Below are 24,121 nucleotides of genomic sequence, written 5' to 3'. Positions count from 1 at the left end.
TTAACAAGGTGCCCAGCTGAACCGTTCTGCTGGAATTGTGTTCATATTTTTTCTGGGATCAGCTGAAAGAATTCTTGGCCCATTAACTGAGACTTGGAACGGTCATCCTGCCCCAGAAGGTCTCTACCTATGGCAGCGCTTGTTTGCTCTTTCTCTTTCCCACAAAGAAATGTTGTTTATCTTGGTCTAGGCTTCAGTACTGAGTTGGATCGTGTAAAGAATCTCCCTTACTGTGAAACGGAAACATTTGAAATCAAATTTGACCCACAAGGAGCCAGTCTTCCTGTTGGAAACAAAGAGGTCATCTTACCCATAAAGGTACGACTCAATGCAGGGCCCAGCTTGTCATCCCCAGCTACAGTTACCCCTAGAATGAGCCAGTTACCGTTTCAGACCCCCAAGTCTTCCAACCCCATGCCACGTGGTAACACCAGCTTTATGCCTATTCTAGGTGGTCGGAGGACCAACAGTTCACATCTCTCTCCAAGCCAAGGTGACCATTCCCACTATGACACTGTCTTGTGGGAAAGTGGAGTTTGCCACAGTTCAGTGTGGACAATGCCTCGTGGAAACTATTCAGTTTTCTAATCCTCTCCAAGTCCCTTGTGAATGGTTCGTCCACAGCCATAAGCCAGTTAACAAGGTAAACGGGTTGTGGCCCATCAGTCTGCTTCTTCCATCTCCATTTTGGCCAGAATCATGATCCGAGACCTTCACACTTTGATTATTTCAGTTGTCGGCTCGAGACCTAGAGTGACAACCACTGCTTCCTAAATACAATCTAAGCCCTTAGCCCTGCATTCAAGGACTTCCCAGGCCATGCTGTCTGGGGGATGTCTTACTTATCTCTCTAGCCCTGGTATCTACCCATTCCCTGACAGCTGGGAGGGACTCAGTAAATGTAGGCTGACTGAGTGGAGTATGGAATAAATCTGTTTTCCATAGTAGATGATCTAATTGTCTAATATCTATTAACCAGCTGGAGAAACACATGCCAAAATACTTAAGACGGAAACTCCATGCTGAATTAAAGCCAAAGACACGCATCTTTGAGATCCAGCCCATGTCTGGGGTCTTGGATCCTGGGGAGAGGGCCAATGTGCAAGTGAAATTCATGCCTAAAGAAGAGGTAAGCTTTAAAGAAATGTGGTTCCATTCAGACTTTTTGGGTTTCTTTGAGCTTTCCTCAAAGGCCCACTTGATGAGGCTGGTGTCCAGGGAATCTGAGTGACCTTGGCTTTGGTATTGTGATAAGGACATTACGTACTTGCTTCATGTAGGAGCTGTGTGACCGGGTAGTTAAGAGCACCAGCTCCAGAATAGGATCCATCTAGCACGTCAGCTTTTATCGGCAGACCTGGGTGAGTGGCCTTCTGCTTCTGCACTTGGAGGCTGTGCGGCTTTGAGTAATCTCTTCGCCTCTAAACCTCAGTCTGCTCATAGATAAAATGAAAAATAATATCACATGTCAAAAATCCCCTATTGCAATTCTAAAATCCAATAAGCTCCAGAAACCAGGGGGAAAAATTTCATAAGTTTCAGACCCAAACTCATTTGGTGGGAAAAAACCTCATCTGAACTGACAGGAGACTACTTAACCTTTATTTATCCCACTTAGTTTGTGGACTCAAACATTGCAGCTGTGGAAATATTAGTGTCTGATTTTTAGGGGGCGTCCCCCAGCCCCCGTGGAGGATATTATATAACAGAGAGTCTGTACATTATGTTTATCTTTTAAAAATCTGAATTTGAAAGCTTCTCACTCGTAGGGTTTCAGTTAAGACAGTATCAACCGGCCATACCTACTTCCTAGGGTTATTTTGAAGATTAAATGAATTAATGTGAATAAAACGCACAGCAAAAGGCTCTCTACGTAGTATCTCAATAACTATTTACTGTTGTCATTGGTCGTTAGAATAATAAGAAGTACTTCCTGGTGGATGTACTCCTTGGGCCTCGCAGGCATTTCTTTTTTGAATACCATTAGCACAAAGCTACTCTGAGCAAAGAAACAGAGTAAAAATAAAATCCTCCAGCCAGAGAGGATCTCAAGGGGTTACCCTGTAAAGACTTGTGCTCAAAGCTTAAGGCATTAGGGAAATGGCTTTCTCTCCTTTTTTCTTTTAAAGGAAGAAAATCGATGTAGGTTTTATAGAACGCCTACAGTTAATGCCCATTTTCCTGGTAATGGAAATGCTTTGAAGAAATACTGTAGACTCTACAGAGAGAAAGAAGAAAAGCAAATGACTTTATATCTGATTCTAAAATAAAGCCCCTGCTTCTTTCATTATCAAAATCTCCCCAACCCTGTCTTTGAAAAGAAAAAAGAATTAATATGTTTGTCATTCTTAGAGTCTTAAGACTTTTAGGGGTTTTATTATCAGGATTGCCAAGATTTGTGGTACTTTACTAAAAGAGGGACATATCAGTAAATAAGTTAAAAAAAAATAGATCTATTCAGGTGGTTCCATAAACATTGAGTTGGAACAGGTCAAAGTTAATAAAGTGTTTCCACCAACTGGGAGAGCAATTTATTGGCAATATGCAAGAGATTAATTAGCCTTGTAACCCACACAGTCCACATCTCTGTCTCCTTCAGCATCGGCACTACAGGAGAAATCACAGATGTTATACCAGATGTTCAGAATACTCCGTTAGAAAACAAGGAAATGAATAATATGTCTTAGAAATATTTCCATAAAAAGCAATCAAAATATAGAAGTTTGGATCAAAAGGTGCTAAGTCCATAGTTACATAAGAAAACCTTTTAGCCAATAATTCATTCTCTTATTGTCTCCAACAATATTTTGTGCGTGTGAATATATGTCCATCCACATTCTATCCATCTGATTTTCCTTCTTGAGCTAAGATTCTTAGAAACTCTTCAAATTGTGAAGCCAGTCATGCCTCCAAACCCAACCCATGAGCCTAACTATACCAGAATGACCTGGGCATGTGGTTAAAAATGCAGATTTCCCAGCCTTTCCCTCTCCCTGTCAAGTCAGGATCTCTAGGGATGGGCCTATGAATCCACATTTTTAATAGGTTCCCTAGTAAAACCAGATTAGGATAGTTGCTATCCCTAGCAATTGGTATTCAGACTGTAATTATAACTGTTAAACTGAATACCCCAGCTGACCATCCCTGACCCGCTGCCTAACTGTATTTTCAAATAACAGAAATATGTTCATTCAGAATCTACCAGAAACAGACTTGGAGACAAGGATTCAAGTGCAAGCAGATTAACTGAGAAGTGCAGGAAACACTGATGGAGAAGTAAAAGGTGGTTGGGGAAAAGAAGGCAGCTAATAGGGTGTGCGAGTGAGCCAGCTGCCTTGGAGACTGGAACATAATCCTACTGGGATACTCTGAGGAAATGGACAAAATGCACATTTCAGAACTACCCCTTCCCAGGAGCAAGGAAACTGAGATGTTTATGTGGTAGTTCCTTAGTCACTGGTTGAGGATTGCTTCCAGAAGATGTTAATCCCAGTACTTCTGCCCTGCCCTGCCCGCATGCAGTAGGGCCCATGACATGAGAGCAGAGGTACAGATAGTGGAGAGTCTGAAGGATGAGTGTGGCATCTAAAGGGCCTTCTGTGAGTGATGAAGCACTTGGCACAATGCCGGGCATGCTGGATACCCAGTATGAATGCAGAATTATAAATTGTTCTCATGAAATTTTACATAAAAAATGTCCTCTCTTAATGTCAGTAGCATCAGTTTTGTCCCCACATGGTTTCCAGGTTTACATTGCATGTGACAAAAAAACAAAGTTAAGATGCTTATTCTGTTTTTATGTCTTCCAGAAATTCTACAGCCAAACCCTGGTGTTCCAAATTTCGCAGAGTGCTCAGAAACTTATGCTGCTGGCACAGGGGCAAGGTCTAGAGCCATGCTTGGAATTTAGTCCTTCAGTTCTGGAGCTGGGGCCTCTGCTGCCTTATGCACCTGGAGATGAGGGTGAGGTGGTGGTGAAGAATCCCTGCAGCTTTCCCATTGAGTTTTACTCCTTAGAATTTGACCAGCAGTATCTCTTAGAAGAGAAGGTGAGCAGAGGCCAAAACCAAATTTCATTTTCCTCCCTGTGCTGGGCCCTACCCTGTACTGGTGCTCTTCCCCTGATGTGGACAACTTCCTCCTGACCTTCGCCCCTTCTTCCCCTTAAACCCTTCCTTGGCAGTTTAAATATCACTTTGTAGCCTTTCTTGACCTCCTTCCCTTGCTGTGATTAGAATTCGTTGCTTCTTTGTGATCTCATTACACATTTTAAACAACTAATTGAAAAACTAATTATTGCTCATGGTTAAAACTCAAACAGTAAAGAATGTAAGCAGCAATCATTGTATTTGAAGTGAGTTTCTTGTTGACAGCATGTAATCGGGTTTTAAAAAAAAATACACTCTTGTAGTCTCTGTTTTTAATTGGTATATTTAGACCATTTACATTTAATAAAATTAATTTCAGGGCTTAAATCTGCCACTTTTTTTTTTTTTCTGTTTGTTCTGGGCTACATTTTTTCCAATTGTTCCTCCATGTACTTTTTTTTTTTTTTTAATTTTAGAACAGTTTTAAGTTCACAGCAAAATTGAGGGGAAGTTACAGAGATTTCCCATATAACCCTGCCCCCCACACATCCATACTTTCCTCTTATTATCAACATCTCCGACTAACATGGTACATTTGTTACAATTGATGAATCTATGTTGATACATCATAATCACCCAAAATGCACAGTTTACGTTTGAGTTCACTCTTGGTGTTGTACATTCTGTGGGTTTGGACAAATGTCTAATGACATGTACCCACCATGACAGTATCATACAGAGTATTTTCACTGCCCTAAAAATCCTCTGTGTTCTCCTACTCATCCCTCCCTCTTCCCAACCTCCGGAAACCATTGATCTTTTTACTATCCGCATAGTTTGGCCTTTTCTAGAATGTCATATAATTGCAGTCATACAGCATACCTTTTCAGATGGGCTTCTTTCATTTACTAATATACATATAAGTTTCCTCCATAGCTTGATAGCTCTTTCTTTTAATACTAAATAATATTGCATGGTCTGGACATCGCAGTTTTTTTCTTCACTGACCTACTGCAGGACATCTTGGTGGTTTCTCAGTTTGGGCAATTATAAATAAAGCTGCCATCAACATCCATGTGCAGATTTTTGTGTGGACATAAATTTTTATCTCCTTTGGACAAGTACCAACTAGCACAATTGCTGGATCGTGCGGTAAGAGTATGTTTAGTTTTATAAGAAACTGCCAGAGAGTCTTCCAAAGTGGTTGACCATCTTGCTTTCCCACCAGCAGTGAGTGAATGTTCCAGTTATTCCACATTCTCATGGGCAGTAGATGTTGTCAGTGTTTCGGGTTTGGGCCATTCTGATAGGTATGCAGCCTGCCTTGTTTTGATTTGCATTTCCCTGCTGACCTCTGAGGTGGAGCATCTGTTCACAGGCTTATTTGCCATCTATCTGTCTTCCTTGGCCAGGTGTCTGTTAAGGTCTTTGGCCCATTTTTTAATCCAGTGGTTGGTTTTCTCTCTGTTGCAGTTTAAGAGTTCTTGACATATTTTGAATAACAAATTTATCAGACGTATCTTTGGCAAATATTTTCTCCCATTCTATTACTTGTCTTTTCAGTCCCTTGACATTGTCTTTTGCAGAGCAGAGGTTTTTAATTTTAATAAAGTCCAGCTCATCAATTATTATTTTCGTGGACTCTGCCTCTGGTGTGTTTCTAAAAAGTTGTCACCACACCCAGGGTCATCTGGATTTTCTCTTAAGGGACATTCTAAGAGTTTTATGGCCGTATGTGTTTCATTTAGGCCTTTGATCCATTTTAAGCTTTGCAAAAGATGTCCCATCCATCTAGATTTGTGCTGCTTGCATCTGGATGTCCAGGTCTGGCATCGTTTGTTGGAAAAACTATCTTTGCTCATTGCATTTCATTTGCCCCTTTGCCAGAGGTCACTGCACAGGTCACTTGGGTCTATTTGGATCTCTCTTCTGTTCCACTGATCTAGCTGGGTCTGTTCTTACCATCTCTGCCCTGTTCTGCTACCTTGAGGCTGGGATGTATAAACTATCCCTTTATCTAATACCCTTAGTACTCTACCTGTTAGAGACTGCTTCTTAGTTCCCTACTGTGAGCAGTTATGAAATTAGCTACTAATCTCTTTTTCTCTTTCCTCATCACCCTCTAACTTAAAATGATATTCTTCTCAATTAATGCTTACTGGATAATCATGTCACGTGCACTCACTCCATGTTTTGCTTCTTGTATCGTATCTGTCATGTCAGAGCTTACAGCATTAGGATGTCAGAACCTACTTTCTATCACTTAGTCTTAGTTCTGTATTTATGTGTGTTCAGTGTCCAGCACCAGTCCTTGTGATGAAACTTCTCCAGTCACCTCTGTGTGATCTGCAGTGGATTCCTCAGGAGGGGCTCACAGGAACGCTATTTCCTGAGTACATGCCTGGTGTAACTATTCACCTGCAGCTTTTATACTTGAAGATAGTTTTGGTTGGTTACAATACCTTTCACTTGGTTTGCACTTGGATATCTTAAATGCATTGCTTCGTCGTTTTCTCCTATGCTGCTCAGGAAGTCTGATGCTTAGTTTTTTGTTGTATATTAATTCGTTATCTACGGCTGCAAAACAAATTGCTCCCAAGCTTAGCAACTTAAAACAACAAGCGTTTGTTATCTCATGTTGTCTGTGGGTCAGAAATTTAGGAATGGCTTGGCTAAGATGGTTCTGCTTCCTCAGGACCTTCCCCCAACTCAACCTGTTTGTCTTCTGTCTTCTTTACATCTAGTGTTTATGCTCTGCCTGATTTAGATTCTGCATCTAGAAGTTTCTCTCAGAATGGGAATTTGTCCCTGTAAACAGGAGTCTTTTCATTAGGTATTCATGAAGTGCTCAGTGGCTTCTGTTGGCCCCACATCCTCTGCTGTGTGCCAGGTTCAAGGGAAAGGCGAAGCAAAGGCCCTGAGACGTGCGGCAGGCTTCATAAGGAGCACTCTCGGGAGCAATACCAGGAAACAATAAGGCGAGCAGACCTGGTCAGAGAGGTGAGCTGTGATGGGATTATAGCAGAGACCTCGGTGGACCCCACAGGGAGCTCCGGAGCTGGGCCCGCTCTTCAGAATTGCCCCAGCTGAAGCAAGCTGGCCAGGCCTTTGTGTGTCTGCATCACCTAGTCTTTGGAATGTTCTTTCCTTTCCCCACTGACCTGCCATGCCAGCTCTGTCCTGTATCAAAGTGCCATACGTGAATGGATCTATTCTAAGCCTTCTTTTCTATATCGTCTCTGGTCAGTTAGTCTACCCCAGTATCATTTCCATGCTGACTGTTACCCCACCTTCAATAGTCCTTATATCTAGTAGGGAAGTCCTCTCTCTTTATTCTTCTTCATTAATGTTTTAACACTCTTTTTATTTTAAGATTTTATTTATTTATTTGAAAGAAAGAGAGAGCATGAGCAGAGAGGGGCGCCGAGAGGGAGAGGGAGAAGCAGACTCCCTGCTCAGCAAGGAGCCCAACACTGGGCTCTATCCCAGGACCCTGAGATCACGACCTGAGCCGAAGGCAAATGCTTAACCCCCTGAGCCACCCAGGTGCCCTAACTCTTTCTTTCTTTCTTTCTTTTTTTTTTTTTACCATTTTTTATATTCAAGTATAATTAACATACATGATTATATTAATTTCAGGCATTTCAACTATTCTTAGCTCTTTATTCTTCCATATAAATTTTAGAATGAGCTTCTTTTTTTATTTTTATTTTTATAAAGATTTTTATTTATTTATTTGACAGACAGAAATCACAAGCCGGCAGAGAGGCAGGCAGAGAGAGAGGAAGGGAAGCAGGCTCCCCACTGAGCAGAGAGCCCGATGCGGGGCTCGATCCCAGGACTCTGGGATCATGACCTGAGCTGAAGGCAGAGGCTTAACCCACTGAACCACCCAGGGGCCCCTAGAATGAGCCTCTTAACAGTGGTTTTCACACAACTAAAAACAGTGGTCCTAGAGAAGGAAAGGTTACTCAACAAAACAGAGTTTTCGTGTAAATTAGGCCATATAGGAAGCTAATGCTTTCTAGAACTTTATTGTACTGTGTCTTATAAATATACATACACACTAAGGTTACCAGATTTAGCAGAAAGAAAAACAAGTTACACAGTTAAATTTGAATTTCAGATAAAAAAACATAGGACATATTTTACATGGACATTTTTATACTAAAAAAATTATTCATTGTTTATCTGTAATTCAGATTAAACTGCGCATCCCATATTTCATGTAACAACCCCAAAACACATTCCCTCCCTACCCCCACACTCCCCCCAACACATTCATGCATACACATACTTAATACCATTTTACCGGTTTTTCCCTGGATCATCTATTTATGAGACAACCGCCTTCCTCGTCTAACATTGCTCCCCACAGGAATTTTCAAGAACATGTCCCTCAGAGTGGATAATGGAGCTCTGTACTTTTGTCAAAGGGAAAAAAGAACAACAGAAAAACAGTATACGTTATTTATAAAACAAGAGGAAAATTCTCTCCCACATGTGAAATGCCCAGGCTCAAACCAGGCAAAATTCAAGATCTTATATCCCCAGATTCCGGGCCCAGCCTTTCTTTTTAGACCTCCCCGAAGGCCCATGCTACACACCCCCGCCTCAGACAGGAGCCAAGGTCTTACAAGGTGGGTCCGCAGACCCCGTGAGGGCTGTGAGGAGGAAGCGTCCAGCCAGCCAACAGCCGTCGCCCTCCTCCTCTTGCAGGTCTTGCGAACGCTGAAAGGCTACGATTCCTACAACACGCTGCTGTTGCCCCCCCGCCTTCCAGGGGACAAGCTGCCCCCAGAGCTGTACGAATACTTTAAGGAGATGAAACGGTCGAAAGAAGAGCAGATGAAGGCCAAGTATCTGGAAAGTCTGGTCCAGGAAAACGGTGAGAGCTCAGTGCCAAGAGCCCGGCTTCAGCCCCCGTCCTGGCGCCCCAGAGGCGTCCGTCCTACGAGGCCAACCAGGCCTGTGCTAGGCGCCTCACAGATTTTGTTTCTAACCCTCCCAGAATGGGCCTGTCATCCCTGCTGCATGGAAGTGGAGACGGGGGTACGTTCTCCTCTCTGTAGAGTCTAGCGAGGAGTTAAGACCTCAAAACATTGGGGGTACGTTCTCCTCTCTGTAGAGTCTAGCGAGGAGTTAAGACCTCAAAACATTGGGTGCAGCCATTAAGGAAGGCACTTGAAGTAATGAGCACTGGGTGTTCTATGCAACTGATGAACACTGAATTCTCCCTCTGAAACCAATAACACAGGATATATTTAAGTGATATAGGTATAGAAGAACACGTGCTAGATACCCAGCCCCGTGCTGTGGGCTTTACACATAGAGATGAGAAACTAAAGCACTGACAGGCCAGGTCCGCAGTTTGAAGGGGTAGAATTAGGATTCAAGCCCAGATCTCTCTGGCTCCAGAGTCCATGGTGGTAACCACAGTGTTCCACAGCTTCTGTGTGTGCCCAGGTGATGCAGTAACACATCCCACAGGGTATAGCTTGGTGCCCTGAAAGAGGTAGGGAGAGGGGGTTCACATAAGGAAGAGGTTGGCCCTCCATGGTCCTCAAGGCCGAATCCCAATCATAAAGCTTGACTGTGCTCTTATAATGTACTTTTTCCTGGCCCACTGTCCCTGAGTTACCCCATCATACACCCATGGTGCTCTCTTGTGCACACTTGACCTTCAAGACTCCTGAATGACCTGTAGCATGATGCATGCTTCTCCTTCCTGCTTTCCATGCTCATCCCGGAAATGTGCCCTCCCTGCTGTTACTCGCTCTCTTTCTCTGTGTAACACTCATCGTGTGTGTAATTGTTTTCTTCGTGCCCGTCTGCCCCCCCAAATGAGAAGTCCCCATAAAGGCGGTGACCACACGTTCCCCATCTTAGTGCCCAGTAAATATGTGCTGTGAGGGTGAATGAATGAACTGAATAAAGTCCATTTGTCCCACCCTTGAGCTTATCTTGCCTCTCAAGGAAGCTGATCAGAGAATACTAGTTTGTCCTTTTAGGACAAAGATGAGAGAAGACCTCCTCTCCCCGCATTCTCCTGGTCATGTCACTGAGCACTATTGGTACTCAGATGCTAGAAGTGCCATCATGGAGACCACAGACTGGGGGCTTAACCAGCAGAAGTTTATTTTCTCACACTACAGGAGGCTCTGTCTAAGACCAAGGTGTCAGCAGGGTTGTTTTCTTCTGAACCTCCTTCCTCGGCTTGTAGATAGCCATCGTCCCCCGGTGTTGACATGGTTTTCCCTCTGGGTGTCTGTTCAAATCTCCTTTTAAAGACCACCAGTCATACTGGAGTATGGATGGAATAGGACACCCATATGACCTCATTTTAACATTATTTGCCACTTTAAATACAGTCACATTCTGAGGTATTGGAGAGTTAGGATTTCAATGTACGAATTTTAGGGGAACCAATTAAGCCTATAACAAGCTGTCATGATGTATGTTCCAAGAATGGAGCTGAAGTGTGGCAAACAGATCAATAAAATAAGACCCTGTGTTTGAGAGCCCCAGGGTCAGGAAGGAGGTGGGAGGACAGACACTGACACTCAAACCCACTGTCATGGAGTCTGGGGGGCATGGGGGTAGACAGCTGCAGGGGCTGCCAGGTACAAAGGCATCATGACCTCAGAGAAGGGCCCTGTCACTCTCGTCCCCATCCTTACAACAGTACAGTGACAGGTTCATTTTTTCATTTGGCCCACTGAAAGGTGGCGGAGAACAGGGACCCAGGGGGCCAGAGGGGACCAGACAGGTGCATACTCTGCTTTTCCCCAGGGCTTCTCTGAGCCTCTGCTCCCTCTGCTCTCATGTGCAGACTGTCCTCCCTGTTTCCCACGCCATGGCCAGCAAGGCCGGTCATAGGAGAGCTCCGACCTCTCTGCCTTAATTGTCAATGCCCCACGCCTCCCAGGATCAGTGTCTTGCCCCCCCGCCCCGGGGAGAGAGGGGGCCATTTTGTGCAATCACAGCCCAATATCCCCATTGGAATTGTGAGATAGTGCCAGTGGGGAGGGCGCTGGGCAGGCAAAATGGTAGATGTTCTTAGCAAGACCATGGACAAATGTTCATGAGAAGTTAAGGGGGAAAACAGACTACAATTGGGATATACACTATAATCCCAAGTTCAGCTTTGAAAAAATGAGAAAGGAACCGTCTGAGAACTTGGAGCTCTCCTCTTCTGGTATCATGAAATGCAGTTGCAATCACCATTTCTTTGTCTTTCCGTCTCTTTCACCGATGAATTTTATAATTCCTACTCTTCTGAATTTTCTAAATTCCCTGAAACAACTGTATAATTTTTGTGGGTTTTTTTTTATGTTAAAATGTAGAAACACTCGGCAGGGAAAGTTCTTAACAGCCAACCGACTGCCGTTCTCATTTCTTGGGGTTGGCTAGTCCAGGGTGATGGTGACCGGGTCAGTGATTCTCCACTTTGTCTCTCTTTCATTTTGTGTCCCCATCGCCCCTGTCCCCCTCCCAACTCTTCCACATGTGTTTTTGCGTCCTTGGCTCTCCTGCAGAAGAGGAAGACGGGCTGTCGTCTGATCTGGGAACTTCAGCCAGTACAAAGAGGACCTCACTGAGCCAAGGGATCTCTGTCACATCCAACCTCGAAGAACGGCACCTTCCCACGGCCGAGTCCAAGACCTACCCAGATGAAGAGGAAGATGAAGAGAGCCTGGAAAAAATCATGTTTCAAAGTAAACAAGCATTTTAATATTTTGGTAACAGTTCTCCCTATGCAGAGTTGGGAAGACTGTCCAGTACCTCTTCACTTTTCTCCCGGAAATGCACCCTCAAGCCTTCTAGCCCTGCTGGGTGTTAATTCTGCGTATGAATATGCCATCATATTTATTCAGCCATTTCCTGTCATGCTGCAAATTCAGCTAGTGTCTAGTATCATTTTTTTCAGCAGGGCACATTCCCCCAAAATAGAGTTAACAGTCAGAGAGTATATTTTAATTCTAGTGGTTGTGGACAAACTATTAGCCAAAAAAGGCACTGCCCCGTGAGGGAGTGAGAACACTTGCAGCAGGTGATTTGTAAAACAAAAGCGTCGAAGAAAGGAAAAGTTGTTTCCCTTTCCACCAGATGGTGTGAATCCCAGGCGTGTCCACATGCACTTACTTACACACGTATATTTTTACTTTGCAGCTGACAAGTTACAGAGCATTGACAGTCACTCCACAGAAGAAGTTGGAGAAGTCGAGAACAATCCAGTAAGCAAGGCGATTGCTCGCCACCTGGGCATTGATATTTCCTCAGAAGGCCGCATATCCAAGAACAAGAAAGGCATCGCCATTATCGTCCATGGGACGCCCTTGTCCGGTATGCACGGCCCTGAAGGGTTGCCCCTGTAGGGTTTATGGTGAAGTTCGCACATGTAATTTTTGAGACAATAAAAGACTCTTCCACTTGAAATTTATATACCACAGGACTATCCCCAAACTACTCAATTGCCAACGTCAGAGATACAGGGTTAGAGAAAGAGCAGGGACCCCTTATTTTTAATTAATAGATCTCTGACTTGTTTGAGCTGATATTCTTTCAATAATTTAAAAACATTAAACTATAAAAGAAAAATCCAAGACATGAAATCATTTAAAAAGAGAGGGGGAAATATGTACAAATCTTTTGAACTGGCCACATTCCTTCTATAAATTTATCTTGGGAAAATATTTAATGACGTGGACGAAGATGAACAGCATGGCTGCTCGCTGCAGCATTGCTTGTCGTAATGAAAAACTGGGAGCAACTGAAGCATTCAGTGCGGAAGACTGGTTAATTAAGCCTCAGTACATCCGTAGAGTAAATTAATTTGCCACTAAAAATAGTGCCGCATGCACCCATGTTCATAGCAGCGTTATTCACAGTGGCCAAAAGCTAGAAACAGCGCCACCGTCCATTGACTGGTGAATGGGAACACGAGATGTGGTCCAATAGGCTATTACTCAGCTTCAAAAAGGAGGGAAATCCTGACACCTGCTACAACATGGATGAACACTTAGACATTATACCGAGTGAAATCATCACCTAAAGACAATCGCTGCATGATTCCACTTACATAAAGTACTTAAAGGAGTCAGACCCGTAGAAACAGAAAGGAGAGTGGTGGCTTCCAGGGACTGGGGAAAGGGAAGGATGGGGGCTTGTTGTGTGGTGGCTACAGAGTTTCCATGTGGGAAGAGGAAAAAGTGCTGGAGCTCGATGGTGGTGACGGTCACACCACAGTGTGAATGGACTAATGTAACTTACCCGTACACGTACCCATGGTCACGATGGTAAATTTTGTGTGTTCATCACCACAGTTTTTTCAAAGTGCCACAGAAGTATGTTGAATGGATAGAAAGATATTCATGACACATCATTTTAAGTGAGAAAAAAATGTCATCCTTAGGATTTGCAATCTGTATTAATTTCCTATTGCCGCTGTGATAGGCAGCCACACACTTAGTAGGTTGAAATCATATAAATGTCCTTTCTGAAGATCAGAAATCTAAAATGTGTCGGGAAGGATGCATTCCTGCTGGAGGCACATAGGAGAGGATCCATTTCCTTGTCTTTTGTAGCTTCTAGAAATGTCGCCTGCCTTCCTTGGCTCAGGGCCCCTTCCTCTGTCTTGAAAACCAGCATCATGGGAGTGCCTGGGTAGCCCAGTCGGTTAAGCATCTGACTCTAGATTTCAGCTCAGGTCCTGATCTCAGGGTCATGAGATCATCCTCACACTGGCTCAGCGCTCGGCAGGGAGTCTGTTTGAGATTCTCTCCCTTTCCCTCCACCTTCCCTGCTCACGTTCATTGTCTGTCTGTCTCTCGCGCGCGCACGCGCAAATAAATAAATCAATCTTGGGGGGGGTGGACAGCATTGTAGTGTCTTCCAGTGTCTCTTCCTTTGCTTCACCATCATATCCCCTGTTCTGAGCAGCCCTCCTGCTTGTCTCCTGGAAGGGCCCTTGGGGTTACCCTGGGCCCACCCAGACAAGGGAGGATAATTTCCCGTATCGGGATCCTTAACTTAATTGCAACTGCAAAGCGGCTTTACCACCTAAGGTTAACATTTCCACAGGCTGCAGGCATTTGGATGTGGATGTCTTTTGGAGGGGTCTTTGTTCAGCCTACCACAGAGCAGGTTTCTTTTTCCTAAGAAATATAAATACATGAGTTGTACATGCATACTTAGCAGCCATAAGCTAACTATAATATCTCTGGATGAGCAAATTGTGGATCTTTTTTTTTTCTTTTCTCCTGTTTATTTGTGTTTTCTGCTTTCTTTTTAATGAGCAGACATTTTGAAATGAGAAAAGATCCACACAAGTTACTCTTTAAACCAAAAAAAGTCTTCCCATTAGAATCAAAGACAGAACTACCAAAAAAAATTCTTTTAATATTTTATTTATTTATTTGAGAGAGACAGAGAGGGTGCTCAACAGCAGGAGGAGGGGCAGAGGGAGAAGAAGACTCCCCACTGAGCAGGGATCCCGATAGGGGACTTTATCCCAGTACCAGGAGATCATGACCTGAGCTGAAGGCAGATGTTTAACCAACTGAGCCACCAGGCACCCTTAGAGCTACAAAAATTTTTTTTAAAGATTTTATTTATATATTTGACAGACAGAGATCACAAGGAGGCAGAGAGGCAGGCGGAGAGAGAGGAGGAAGCAGGCTCCCTGCTGAGCAGAGAACCTGATGCGGGGCTCGATCCCAGGATCCTGGGATCATGACCTGGGCTGAAGGCAGAGGCTTTAACCCACTGAGCCACCCAGGCACCCCAGAGCTACAAAATTTTTAAAGATCATGACCGAATCACCTTTTAACTGAGGAGAAAATTCAGAGAGGCTGAGTATTGCCATCACGCTGTGCACGGCGCACTGGTGGTGGAATGAGAGCCAGAATCTGGTCTTGCCTCTGTTTTCTGCTGCCACATCTGAGAGACTTAAAGGCAAAGCACTTGGAGAGATCACTTTATAGCGGTCTCCATTCTAGAAGCTTCTTCTGTCTAGAACACTGAGCTGCTGAGAGCCAGGAAATTCAACCTCCTGACCCTTTTTTGCAGGAAAATCAGCCACTGCAGTCAGCATGGCCAAATACTACAATGCAGCCTGCTTGAACATTGACTCCATCGTGCTGGAAGCCATCTCCGACGGCGGCAACATCCCGGGAATCCGGGCCCGGGAGCTCTGCATTAGGGCTGCCATAGAGCAGTCCATGAAGGAAGAAGAGTCTGGTAAGAGCCATTTCCCCTGACTTTCTGGGCTCAAGTGCCCGGCATCCCTGCTGCTAATTTCCATCTTCCTTGTATCCCATGCTGAGCTTTTCTCCCCACGCCTGGCTGAAGGCTGACTTACAGCATGCTGACAACTCATAGCCCGAGGAGGAATTCTCTCCACCAACGTCTACAGCTCTCCATGCTGCCCAGACAGGCACACACTTGGCACTACAGGGAACAGGACAATGAATAGGATGCGGCTTCCACCTTTGAGGGCAGCCCGTGGAAGGCAAGCAGACAGGGGTTTGTTCAGAGCAGAGGGAAAGAACATGGCAGGAGGGCAACTTTGGGGTGGCTGGGTTCCAAAAAGCGTGATCTCGGGAAGTTTTAGTGGAAATGAGCTTTGAAGGAGCAGGTGAATGTTGGCAGGCAAAGAGGAAGACAAGGACATCCCAGCCCAGGAAAGCAAGGAAGCTGACAGTCAGTTAGAGGTGGGGAGGTGGGCGGAGGCCCATCATAGTTGACTTTGATGCCTGGATTATGAATTTGGGTTTTATTTTGAAGGAAGAGAGGAGTCAGGTGGTTTTCACCCTCGGGGAGAAGTGGCCAGAGAGTCACAGTGGAAAAGCAGCAGCCCTTGTAACGTCTTATAAAGGGAGCAGTGAAGATGCTGAGGATGAACAGGCTTGGGCCAGCCACCCCAAGGAGGGCTCTCGACATTCCAGGAGGTCACGTCAGGAAACCAGGAGAAGAACGATGTTGTTTACCAAAATAGGAAACATGGGAGGAGAAGAAATCTTACTGGCAAGGAAAATTAATTGAGTTTTGGACCCCACTGTAGTAAGGCCCGGTGTGGCCTACCTACCAGAGGTTGGGAATCCCGGCTCCATCAGGTTGTCTAAGGACCTAGAAGGCAGGACAATGTGAAAATATACTGAAGTAGAGTGACTGCTCCGAGCAGAACCACTTTTATATAAATATTCATAACAACATAACGTCAGTTCGTTCTTTCTTTCTTTTTTAAGATTTTATTTATTTATTTGACAGACAGAGATCACAAGGAGGCAGAGAGGCAGGCAGAGAGAGAGGGAGAAGCAGGCTCCCTGCTGAGCAGAGAGCCCAATGCGGGGCTTGATCCCAGGACCTCGGGGTCATGACTTGAGCTGAAGGCAGAGGCTTTAACACACTGAGCCACCCAGGCACCCCATTTTCTTTCTTTCTTTCTTTCTTTCTTTCTTTCTTTCTTTCTTTCTTTCTTTCTTTTTTTTTTGAGAGAAAGAGAGCAGGGGGAAGGGCAGAGGGTGAGGGAGAGAGAATCACAAGCAGGTTCCACACCCAGCATGGAGCCTAATGCCGGGCTCGATCCCACAACCCCAAGATCATGACCTGAGCTGAAACTGAAAGTCAGACACTTAACCAACTGAGCCACCCAGATGCCCACAAACCAGCATCTGTAATAGTGCACCGTGTCTACTAGCTGGTTGATAAAAGTGGCTGGAGCTTTCAGGCGTGTCCTCTCCTCTTAGTACCTCTGCATGGGATGCTTAGAGATATAGAGGAGTCTTTGCCGGGAAGATAAGAGAAATAGCTTTTTAGTAATGTAAGGGAGGAAAAATAATTTGCTCTCTGTCCTTCTGAGTTCTTGGCTAAGACTCTATAATAAAAAATTCACAAGAAAAAAGCAAGTTTATTAACATGTTTATCTTATGTGTACACGGGAGATACTCAGGAAGAAATGAGGTGCCTTACAATTTTGAATTAAATACTGTCTTCACGGGGAAAGAAGAGGGAGGTAGTCCTTGTGGGGGAGAGCAGATGAGTTTTAGGGAAGATGAGTAGACCCACAGAAGAACGGACGAGGGTAGATAGTTTGGTACATCCCTGGTGGATGTAACTGCCAGCGTGTGGCTTTGGGACAATGGAGTTCCCTTTGAACGCCTCTCTTTAGGCAGATAAGGGAAGTTAAGAGAAGTTTTCTTCCTGCGTTTGCCCACAGCTCAAGTGCCCACAGCTCAAAAGATAGCAGCATATTCTGAGATGACATATCCAGAACTCCACTCATCGTATTTTGAGGGTGGCCTAGTCTACGTTCAGTGGGAACTCCAAGCTGCATTACAATTCTGGTTCTCTTAAATTTTTGCTTCCTTTTCTCTCAACTAAACTATACTTCACAGAGGTCTTTGGAGCTGTGTTGGGGTCCCATGACACACTGGGGATTCCAGTTTCCAATCTGAGAGGGTAATGTCAAGCTAAAGACATAACTGGGGGAGTCTTCCTCAACAAAGCCAGAGGTTCAACTGCTGGAAGAGAGGAAACCAACCCAGAAAGCTCCAGAAAGGGGCATCTGGGTGACTCAGTGGGTTAAAGCCTCTGCCTTCAGCTCAAGTCATGATCCCGGGGTCCTGGGATCGAGCCCCGCATCGGGCTGTCTGCTCAGCAGGGAGCCTGCTTCCTCCTCTGTCTCTGCCTGCCTCTCTGCCTCCTTGTGATCTCTGTCTGTCAAATTAAAAAAAAAAAAAAAAAGGAAAAGAAAGCTCCAGAAAGAGGAGAGGGATGGAAAGGGACATTGGGGAACACTTACATTTTAGGAGGAGGGGGTGAAGGAGAAGCCAGGAAGTCCAAGAAGGCAGAGTGAGGAGGCACAGAGGGCTGGGCAGTCAGGAGAGCAGGGTGCAGGGAAGTCAGGGAGGCTGAGGTGCGGGGAGGAGTGGAGTGAGAAGGGCTTTCACACCTTTTCAGAGCCCCGGTGGTCTGGGGGACCCTTCCAGACTTGTTTGTCTCATAGGCCCTATCACTGGTTCATATACCACTTCCCGACTTCCTTATTCTACTGTCTGCTGACCCCACCAGAATGTCGGCTGGAAGCAGAGATGTGTGATAGTTCTCGTCGCTGAGGTATTCCCAGCCCCTAGCATGGTGCCTGGCACAGAGCAGACACAGAGTAAAGATTTCCCAAAATGTATCGAATCAGCGAGGGAATGTAGTCAGAGATTGCATGAGCCCTGAGAGAGGGCCACTGTGGCTCACAGTTCAGAGGTCACCGGGCACTTTGGAGAAAGCCCTTTCAAGGGAGGAGTTAACCCCAGACCTCTACTCGCTGCTCGCTGTGGACGATCCTTCCTGTCCCACACCGTAGCCACTGGCCACTTGACATGTGACCAGTCCAGACTGAAGTGTGCTGCCAGGGTGGTTGTTTGAAGACGTAGTATGAGTTAAAGGCTATTCTATACAATAGCAGAGTAACCATTTTTATGTGTTGTTCACATGTTGAGACGATCACATTTTGGATATAGAGGGTTAAAGAAAACACACCATGAAAAGCCATGTGTACTTTTTTAATGCAGCTACTAGAAGATTTTAAATTACATACATATTACGTGTCCATTGACAGATGTGGCCCACGCTACTGTTTTCGAAGTCGGGCTGTGAGGGAAAGAGAGGGGGGTGTCATGATGATGCCTGGAAAGAAATGAAAGAGCTGGCTTTTTAAGGTAGGGCAGAATGACGGCAAGGACCGGGAAAGCTGAGAGCCATAGAACAGCCCAGAAGAGACTGCACAGCCATGGCGGGAGGGGTAGGGGGGGCGGGTGCTCAGGACTCTGGACCAGGTGAGCGGGTGCAGGCAGCGGGAGGCCAGCACAGTCCTTATCGAGGCAGAGACGGGGCTGGATGAGCGCAGGACTGGCCTGCAGATCTCTGGTGCAGTTGCTCTACTGGTGGCTTCAGGCTCTTTGCCCCTCTGCCTACCCCCCACCCCTGCCACCTCCAGGGGCAGTATGGAGTCCTTGTACCTATAATCACCTCCTGGGGAAGAGACAGAGGGAACACATGAAAAGATAGAGTGGGGTAAGCATAGTGACAGCTCCCAAGGGAGTTCTGAGGACCTATTTGCTGAAATGTGGTCACCGAGGAGTAATGAGCCTTACCGAGTCTACCCGTGCACTGGAGAACGGTGGCAGCTGCCTGGGCACACAGCCACATCACCCCGTCTTAGTGCTGGGGTCCTAGCGCACCAGCGGTTTCAGAAGCGCTTGCCCTCAGGGCTGGAAGAGAACGTGGGGCGACTAACACGGGATCCGCTGGGACAATGGGCGGCCGAGAAACCTGCACTCCAGCCTCGGGGCCTGCAGCCTCTTTTCCCAGCCCCTCCCAGCCGGCTGCAGGCGGAGATGGCTTTGAGGTCCTCAAGAGAGTCACACCCGTGATACCAGGTGTTGTGCCATCCCCACCATCATTTCCTTCCTTTCTGGTGACTTTTAATATAAATCTACTCTCTCTCTGTAGCCCAGGAGGCTGCTTCGGGCCAAACTGCTGTGGGACAACTACGTCTGAGCAGTGAGACCCTGGGCAAACTGGCCTCAGATTCCACGCTGGTCACCCCCGAAATTAAACCTACGAAGCCGCTGCGCGGAAGCATGGTGATCGCCAAAAGCAAGACGGAGAGCCATGGCTCTGGGTCTCAGAAGCAGCATCACCAGCACGCACCGGAGACACCGCAGGTACAGATGAGGGCTCCCCTGGTGGAGGGTTGGGGTCCTTCCCCCTGCCCTTCCTCCTTAGTGTCCTGCAGCCTTGACAGCACGGCGTCGTGGCTGGGGGTGCCCTCTCCAGGCTCATGGTGCAGGCGAGGGCAGGCGTGCTCCTCCGGCAGGGGTTCAGCAAGAACTTTCATGTGAGGCACTGGCTTGAGTGTTCTCAAAGCGGAGATAAACGAAGCAAAATCCCTGTGCTTGCGCTGCACCAAGCGTCCGATGAGGGAGATGACCCCCCCCCCCCGTACACGTATCTGCAATAAAATGAGATTGGTGATGAAAGATGTTTGTGAAAAAGAATTGGGGTGAACCATATGAAATGGCCAACAACAGCAGTTTCATACGGCTCAGCCTAATCCTAGAGGAACGCTGAGGATGAAACCATTCGTATCAACTGCAGGGGCGGGGGAGGCTGCACGGGAGTCTGTGAGAGTGTATCAAAGGCACCAGAAAATCCCAATTCTGACCCCAACCTGCCCCCCCTTTTTTTAAGATTTTATTTATTTATTTGACAGACAAAGACCATAAGCAGGCAGAGAGGCAGGCAGAGAGAGAGGAGGAAGCAGGCTCCCCGCTGAGCAGAGAGCCCAATGTGGGGCTCGATCCCAGGACCCTGAGGTCATGACCTGAGCAGAAGGCAGAGGCTTAACCCACTGAGCCACCCAGGCACCCCTACCCTTTCAATAAATAGGAAACTTAAAACCTATTCAAGATCACCCCATCCCCCATGCGGCTGCCACAGTGTCACAGGACTCAGGGTTTGGACAACAGTCGCCCTGTTGGAGTGCCTCACCCAGAATTGGCTGTTTGGTTTTCCAAAGCTCTCCTAAAGCATGAACTCTCCAATGACTGGAGTTTAGTCATGTTGCAAGTGGGAAGAAATGTGTACTAGGTCATATAATGAAGATATGACCTGTAATGTAAGGGCATTTATTTATATATCATCATGTTCTAGGAGAGCACCTGCTGGAAATCCTGGTCTTTTGAATGACATTTAATCTGACACTCACACTTCTCAGTTCCACAGCCTCCTCAGGTACTCACTGCCATGGTCATGTTCTAGAACTGGTTCATCATTACCCATAAACTCCAAGACCTCTGCCTTACACTTCCTCCTTCCTGAACGCCATCTTTAACTTTCCAGATGACTTACTCCAGGAAGTAATTGGTCCCATGCAAACCTTCAGTCCATATCTTCACTGCCGGCCCCTCTTCAGTTGTTTTCTTGCCCCGTGTGGAATCAGTGACTGTCCCTATAGGGTCTCTCTCGCCCCTTCCTCTTCTGCGTACTCTCCAAGCAAAAGTTCAGCCCTGGTAAACCCGATTCTCTGCCTCCTGAGGCAGGGTAGCTGAACATGGCTAGAGACAGCCCTCCTCTCTCCTGAATGGTCTTCATCCAAACTTAAGACCACAAATCTCAAATAGACCCTTTGGTCTGCCCTAGTAAATTTGCTCTCCTTCTTTTCGAGATAACTATTTTATGGAGGTCATCACTCTCCAAACCTCTAAGGCCCTTTCCTGTTGCCCATTCCCAGCTAATGATCTCTCTTCTGGCTGCATGGAGGAAGCGGCAACACTGGGAGGCGACCACCTGATTCTCCCACCACCAGATCTGCGAGCCAGGCTGCACCCCAGCCCATCGCCGCGCCTTCCCTGCCAGAGTCACCGCCCCAGCTCTCACCTGAGGCCCTGCCCGGGTGTGCCAGCTCCCGCCTCCCACTTCTCACTCAAGAGCTAAATTCCTGCAGTCATGCCCGCTCTCCTGCTTGCGTTGTGCCCTACCTAGTGACTCCTCCCCATCAGCATCTATGCATGTTGTATGCCTCCCGCCTTTAAAAATACTGCCCTGAGGCCCCAGACCGCCCTCCCGCTGTTACCTCCTCCAGTCAACTCTTCTTCACAGCTGTTCCTCCAAAGACTTGCCACAGGCCTTCTTCCTCAGCCTCACCACATTCTTTTTTTGACCTATTCCAGGGAGGCCCTTGTCCTTACCACCGCTCCTCTCAAGCACCACTCCTCTCAAGGTCACTGCCATTCATCTTGCCAGATCCCACAGCCAGTGTTCTCTCCTCATCCCCTGTGACCTCACAGCAGCTGATAACTCCTCCTCCTGGAAGCACTTCCTGGCCATCGGAACACCACACTCTTCTACTTTCCTTCTGCCCCATTAAGGACTCCCTCCTCTCCTCCAGCTTCTCCACCTCCTCCAGCTTTTCCACCTCCTCCAGCTTCTCCACCTCCTCCAGATCCTTAGGATTTTGGACTAGACTGGAACTGAGTCATCTCCTTTTGTTATCTACCTTTTCTCCATAGGTGATCTTATCCAGCTCATGGCTTAAGTACTTGAATTTTTTCAGTATGCATGTGACCCCCAAATTTCTATTTCCAACCTTAATTTCTTCCTCAGCTCAGGTGCATACATCCAAACTCACACTGAATGGCTTAGAGACCCCTCAAAATTTACATGTCTGAGAAGTGATTCTGGCCCATTCCCAAAACAGAACAAGACAAAAAAACAAAAAACAGCTCTTCCCTCAGTTTTTCCTTTCTTAATAATTGACTTTACCATTTTCCATCTTGATCAGGCCAACACTCAAGGAGTCATTCTTGGGGCTCCTTTTTCTTTCACATTCCCTTCCAAGTCCTCGGGGAATGGGATGTGAAGGTAAGTGTCAACCACGTCTCCCCACCTCCACCATGACCATCCTCATCCCTGCCACCATCATCTCCTGCTTGGAGCATGGAAACATCTAACTAACTAACTAACTAACTAGCCTTCCTGTTTCCACTCTTGTCACCCAAGCAGCCGGCACAGTGGTCTTTCAAAAATAAAACTCAGATCACACGTCTGCCTGAAACATGCCAACAACTTCCCATAATACTTGGAATAAAATCCGAATTCCTCCCTGGGGTCTACAAGCCCTGCATGTTCACACCTGACTATGTCTTCAACTTTAATGAAGCCCGGCCCTCTTCCCCATTGCTCACTTAGTCTAGTTACACAAGGCTCCCATGTACTCCCCAGGTCCCAGCAAGCACACTCAGGTTCTTGTCCAACTCTGTCACGCCTCTCTGTCCCTTTACCTTATGCCATTCTCCCTGGCATTTGTCACTACTTGAGACTGTTGTTGATTTGTATATTCACGTGGTCCTTTTCTGTCTGCCCCGCTTGCAGTAAGGACATTGCTGGCAGCAACGTTGCCAGCCTTGTTTGTTGTTGTATCCCTAGTGCTAGAGGGGTCCCTCGTTCAATTACTTACATGAACAAATTCAGGGTGTTCAGAACATACACAAAGCAGCTTCCATGGTGTCCCTGCTTGAAGCTCACAGCAGCTCTTTAAGAGAAACAGGAATTTTCCACTTTACAATGCAGTCGCCATATTACAGATGAGGAAATGGGGCCCCGAGAGATTTCATCATTTCCGTGAGGTCACATGGCTTGTACGTGTGAGAGCTGCTGGGACACCAATCTGGATTCTAACTCCTGATCCTCCTCCCACTCCACAGGTTTCCTCCAGCCCCCTCCCTACGGGGCCCGCACAGCGCCGGCTCAGTGTCAGCCCCAGTATCGGAGGTGAGACGGGGCTCGTGAGCTGTGTGCTCCCCGAGGACCTGCTCACCCAGATCCTGGCTGAGCGCATCCAGGTGCGTCTGTGCCCACCCCCACCCCCGCCCCTGCACAGAGCTACGGGGCTCCCACTCCATCCCTGCGCTGGGAGCTGAGGTTCAGATCCACAGCCCACCCACGGCTGCTCAGAACCCAGGAGCCCTGGACAGGAAGGAAGGGTTTCTTCGTCCCCAACAGCCATTTGCTTGTCCTTTTGACATCCCTGGTCAGTCCCTGGCCCTGGCGCAGTCTGCAGCCTGAAGCCACACGCCTTAAAGCTCCAGTGAGCTGGTTACATATTTTTTTAAAAAATCAGTCATAATACAGCCCTCTGGTAGCGTAGTAAAAATCATCTCATGGAGTCACGGAAAGTTAGAACTTCATTAATTTCTATAAAAAATCATCTTCAATATGTTATTCAGTGAGAAAAGCAGATTATGAAATAATACATAAAGCACAAGTACATTTCTATAAAAGTATTTCTAAATGTGTATCATACAGACCTAGTAAAAACTCCCAAGGCACATGTAACTGGTTATCTTTGGTTAACAGGATAGTGGATTTTTAGTTCTCTCCATACATTTCTGAATCACTTCACAATGGCAGATTGCTTTTAAAGTCAAGAAACACAATAACTGTTTCCTTTTTTTTTTTTTTTTTTTTTTTTTTTT

The 24,121-nt window shown here is 46.3% G+C and overlaps 1 protein-coding gene across 1 annotated transcript in view; it reads left to right on the top strand.

The window, feature by feature from the left end:
- Window positions 1-24,121, top strand: part of HYDIN (HYDIN axonemal central pair apparatus protein) — a 335,705-nt gene that overhangs the window by 219,621 nt on the left and 91,963 nt on the right. The window contains exons 33-42 of the mRNA XM_032853995.1: window positions 191-318; window positions 452-643; window positions 980-1,129; window positions 3,810-4,049; window positions 8,808-8,976; window positions 11,627-11,806; window positions 12,261-12,434; window positions 15,159-15,329; window positions 19,596-19,810; window positions 23,351-23,488. Of these exons, the coding sequence (XP_032709886.1) occupies window positions 191-318; window positions 452-643; window positions 980-1,129; window positions 3,810-4,049; window positions 8,808-8,976; window positions 11,627-11,806; window positions 12,261-12,434; window positions 15,159-15,329; window positions 19,596-19,810; window positions 23,351-23,488 (1,757 nt within the window). The remainder of the gene's footprint in view (window positions 1-190; window positions 319-451; window positions 644-979; window positions 1,130-3,809; window positions 4,050-8,807; window positions 8,977-11,626; window positions 11,807-12,260; window positions 12,435-15,158; window positions 15,330-19,595; window positions 19,811-23,350; window positions 23,489-24,121) is intronic.

Source organism: Lontra canadensis, unplaced genomic scaffold, assembly GCF_010015895.1.
Source record: "Lontra canadensis isolate GAN:19392208 unplaced genomic scaffold, GSC_riverotter_1.0 scaffold8, whole genome shotgun sequence".
Classification (NCBI taxonomy): Eukaryota; Metazoa; Chordata; class Mammalia; order Carnivora; family Mustelidae; genus Lontra; species Lontra canadensis.
The sequence above is the reverse complement of the archived record's forward strand: the minus strand, read 5'-3'. Positions and strand labels throughout refer to the sequence as shown.